Genomic DNA, 4,832 nt, shown 5'->3' with positions numbered 1-4,832 from the left:
CTAAAGTAGCTGCTTGTCATGTTTCATGAGGACAGTGAACGTCTTGCTACAGAGTTGTGCTCGACTGATCTTAGCTTGTTGTACTCTGGCTTCTATGACCAAGGGCCGCTGAATTACTTCTGTAATTTCTGAGTCAGCAAGGATCTCCGGACTTTGGCGGACAATAATACTCTGGATGAGACAGGGATGGGGCAACAAATATCGCATTCTCATATCCTCAGCTCTGGACAGTATGTGACTGTAGATTATGGAGCCAAAATTGACGTCCTCTTTCCTCAACAGCTTGAATATCAGTAACGCTAACTCATCTCGAATCACATCAGACCTTCGAGTCGGTAACCAGTTTGTCTTTCCAATCAGATGCATAACCCGACTTTCAAACTTGAGACAAATTATGGGAATCTTCCCATTCCTTTCTGCCAAATACTCTCCAGTGAGAGCTATCTCCAAATCTTCAAGTGAAGTATTTTCAGGTAGATCATCTAATCCTTGTGATGCGCTATCGGATGTTCCCAACAACCGATTTATGACTGTCGGAGAGAAGTCAATAAATCGACCTCTCACAAAGGCCTTGTGATGCATGAAATCTCCAGGAATGTCAGTGCGTGGAGTGAGATTTGCATAAAACTCTCTGACAAGTAGTTTACTGAATGCACAAGCATAAGTCATCGTTCCCGTCAATTGCCGTTCTTCAACCAGATTCCAAATGTGATTTTTCCGAAAATCCATCACATTAACATTGCGTTCAGCAATGACATCTACGCTTTTGAACTTGTCAAATCGCTTCTTAGTTTCAACAGACAGAAATCTATCAGAGAGTGGTTTAACACCTGTTTCACTGTGTGGAGCAAGCGGTTCTGAAGGGCCGTCGTTATCAGTGCCTTGTCCCTTCCGAGTTGTTTTCCTTCTCTGAGCTCTCTGAACATTGCTCAAGTGTGTCCTTCCATGTGCTGAAGTGCCTTTGCGCTTTCGAGTTATGTTTCTGGCCTTCGCTTTCTGTTGCAAGATAATCAGAGGGCTGTCAGAATCATCTGAACTCACCGGATGAGGCAGGGATGTCTCTGGGGCACGAGATTGTGTTTCAGTTTCATCCTCCTTCTCTGGGTTATTGGATAATTCTTTCAATGCTTCAGTGATCGTCCGTTCATCACTTGCACCATCTTTTTCCTGAGTGTCTTCACATACACCTTCTTCAATCACATCCTTTTTGTGATTTGCACCGACATCAGGATTACCCATTTCAGATGCGATTTGTGTTGGCTCTTCAGTTAAATCAACCCTCGGGGCCTTTTCAGGTTGCACTTCGTCTTCACCCAAGGTCTTCTCAGATAGAACCGTAGCGTTTCTGTCTTTAGGTGATTCGGACTCGACATGAGGTGTTGGTTGCGATGAAGTTGCTGAATCCTTTCTAGGTTTTGTTTTTCTCCTTCTAGTCTGAAGCGGAGCCACGTCAGAATCGGATTTCTCTTCTTCGTCGTGGTTCCCTTTCTCGACCACCTTGCTCATGTGCGTCTCACCTGTATCCATTTTCTCAGATTCTTCAGCAATCTCAGGGAGTTGAGGTTTACCTGGTTCGTGAGAGATTTTGGCTGCGTTTCGAGCTGAGCGGCGTTCTCCTTGCCTGAATGTCTTCCCCGATTTCTTGTTCGTCATGGTAATGAAGGAGTTATGAAAGAGAAATGGCGAAATCGAACCGCTAGAGAGAGACAACAAAAAACTTGACCAGTTGTGAGGTAAGAGTGCGAGAATTTAGGGCAAGTCCATAAACCGCTCAATAAATGGTGAATAAATTTGAAAAATTTTAAAAGTCTGATTACTTTTCAATTCCCGCTATAAAACAATTTAGCATATTCACACCCCCCAAACCACCTAGACAATCCCAGGTTATTGCTACAAGTTTAGAAAAACATCAACCAAATCATTTGTATAGTATGAAGTTGAATACGTAGGTCAAAAATACCTGTCCCGGAGACAACCAAGCCTAAGAGATGAATCTTCTGGTCAGAAGTACTTCACACAGTCTCAGAAGCTTTTCACGCAGTATACAGATTCAATGTGGCACACTTTGCAGTATGCAAGTTCTGAACTTCTAGGACGTTGTATCGACAGAGGTTTCCCACCATTTAGATCCAGACTATCTCTTCCTGAGATATACTCATGTAGATAAACTGTTTAGTTATCTACAGCGGAGTAGATTCAACCTCGACTAGTTGTATTCACCTCCTTCCCCTTTTTTTTTTTTTTTTTTTTTTTTTTTTTTTTTTTTTTTTTTTTTTTTTTTTTTTTTTTTTGCTTATCTCCTGACCTGTTCCTTTCCCTGCATATTCTCCTTACAAAAAACGTGTAAACCATTTTAAAGTTCCCCAACTCCAAGGGATTTTTGCAAACCAACAAACCTGTTCATATCTAGGGGTTTAGTGAATATGTCAGCCAATTGTTTCTCAGTAGGAACATACTCAATCATCAGAATTTTCTTTTCAACTTGCTCCCTCAAAAAATGATGACGAATTTCAATGTGTTTAGTTCGTGAGTGTTGCACAGGATTCTTAGAGATATTGATAGCACTCGTATTATCACAATGAGCAGTAAAGGATGACAAGTTGATACCGTAATCGGAGAGCATTTGTCGCATCCACATGAGTTGAGTGCAGCAACTTCCCAGAGCTATGTACTCTGCTTCAGCTGTGGATAATGATGTAGAGTTTTGCTTCTTGCTGTGCCATGCTATCATGTTGTTTCCAAGGAAGAAGCAACCTCCAGATGTACTTCGTCGATCGTCAGCATGACCTCCCCAGTCAGCATCACAAAAACCCACCAACTCACAGCTTGAATCCCGTGTATAGTGCAAACCAAACTCCAATGTTCCCTTCACGTATTTTATGATTCGCTTGACCGCTTGCAGATGTGACTTCTTTGGTTTAGCTTGATACCTTGCACAGATTCCGACGCTCAGGCATAAGTCAGGTCTACTTGCAGTAAGATAAAGTAGACTTCCAATCATTCCACGGTAGAGCTTTGTGTCTACATCTTCTCCATCTTCATCACGAGTCAACTTTGTTGTTGTGGACATAGGTGTTTTTGCAGACTTGCTTCCATCCAGTTCAAATCTCTTGACTAAGTTTCGGGCATACTTGCTTTGAGAGATGAACATTCCATCAGTTGTCTGTTTCACCTGTAACCCGAGAAAGAAGTTTAATTCTCCAAACATGCTCATCTCGAACTCATCGGTCATCAGCTTCACAAAATTGTCCACTTTCTCCTGAGAGACAGACCCAAACACGATGTCATCAACATACACTTGAACCACCATGAGATTTCCATCATCACTGTGAATGAACAATGTCTGGTCCACTCCCCCTCTTTTGTATCCGTGCTCAACCAAAAAAGATGTGAGGCGTTCATACCACGCTCGAGGAGCCTGTTTAAGACCATATAGGGCCTTCTTCAAACGAAAGACATGATCCGGAGAATGAGGATCTTCAAATCCAGTTGGTTGCTCGACATAGACTTCCTCCTGAAGTACTCCATTGAGGAACGCACTTTTGACATCCATCTGGAAAAGTCTGAAATGCAGGCTACAAGCAACTCCGAGGAGTAACCGAATGGATTCGAGGCGAGCAACGGGTGCAAAAGTCTCTTCAAAATCAACTCCCTCAATCTGAGTGTAACCCTGCGCAACTAAACGTGCTTTGTTGCGAACAATCTCCCCAAACTCATTAGTCTTGTTTTTGAAAATCCACTTCGTACCAATGACATTGGTATGGTGAGGGCGAGGAACTAAATACCAGACATCATTGCGGACAAACTGTTCTAGCTCTTCCTGCATAGCCCGTACCCAGAACTCATCATGAAGTGCTTCACAAACCTTCTTTGGTTCAACCTGGGAGTTGAAGCATACAAACCGAACCATATCTTGATAGTTGATCCTGGGCTTGTGTCGAGTTTGACGAGGAGCCTGAAGATCACCAATTAAATCATTAGGGGAATGATTCTTGTGTACAGGAATTGACGTCTCAGGTCCTGACAGACTGTCATCAAACTCTTCAGTGTCAGTGGAAGATCCATCGGACTCAGCCTTGAGAGGAAGGTCAGAAACAGCACGAGAGCCTTCTGGAATGTCGCGAGAAGGACTTGGCTCCAATGAGATGCTATCAACCTTCCGTTGTGTTTCTTCATCAAAGATAACATTTGCGGATTCCATCACTGTCTTAGTACGAAGATTGTACACTCTGTACGCAGCTGAGTTTTGAGCATATCCAAGAAATATTCCTTCATCACTGCGAGGATCCATCTTACCAAGATACTCTCGGTCATTGAGTATGTAGCACGTACAGCCAAACACATGAACATACTTAAGGGGAGGAGACCGTCCCTTCCAGATTTCGTAAGGTGTTTTGGACAGACCCGTGCGCAAATAGATCCGATTGATCAGATAACACGCAGTGCTCATGGCTTCAGCCCAAAATCTTATAGCCACGTTTTTAGCATGCAACATAGATCGTGCCATTTCCTGAAGAGTTCGGTTTTTCCGTTCCATTTCCAAGAAGATGTAGATTCTTCTTGGTTCCTTCCAATTGACATTTCATCAAGGACGCCTCTTCTTCTTTTTGTGTAAGAAGAAGGATTCTGCTATGAATCAGAAAGCACTATCTATCATTTTCAGCAGCGTGTGTCATGAAGAATTTGAACAGATTCAAGGATGTGAAACTGCTAAGGATGCATGGGACACCTTGGAGCTTATTCATGAAGGAACATCCAAGGTAAAACGAAACAGATTGGATATGATAGATCTTCAGTTTGAACGCTTGAGGATGGAAGATGACGAAAGTGTT

The 4,832-nt window shown here is 42.8% G+C and overlaps 1 protein-coding gene across 1 annotated transcript; it reads right to left on the bottom strand.

Moving 5' to 3' along the window:
* On the bottom strand, positions 1-1,653 carry LOC104816102. Its single transcript, XM_010544770.1, has one exon. It carries the CDS (start codon positions 1,651-1,653, stop codon positions 1-3), a length of 1,653 nt encoding a protein of 550 aa, XP_010543072.1.
* Positions 1,654-4,832: the final 3,179 nt, after the last annotated feature.

The sequence above is a fragment of the Tarenaya hassleriana genome, unplaced genomic scaffold (assembly GCF_000463585.1).
Source record: "Tarenaya hassleriana unplaced genomic scaffold, ASM46358v1 Cleome24, whole genome shotgun sequence".
Classification (NCBI taxonomy): domain Eukaryota; kingdom Viridiplantae; phylum Streptophyta; class Magnoliopsida; order Brassicales; family Cleomaceae; genus Tarenaya; species Tarenaya hassleriana.
This window is presented reverse-complemented; position numbering and strand designations above follow the sequence as displayed.

What these genes read in the sequence shown, in the direction of transcription:
- LOC104816102 (XM_010544770.1), bottom strand. Translation starts at nt 1,653, where the DNA reads ATGACGAACAAGAAATCGGGGAAGACATTCAGGCAAGGAGAACGCCGC.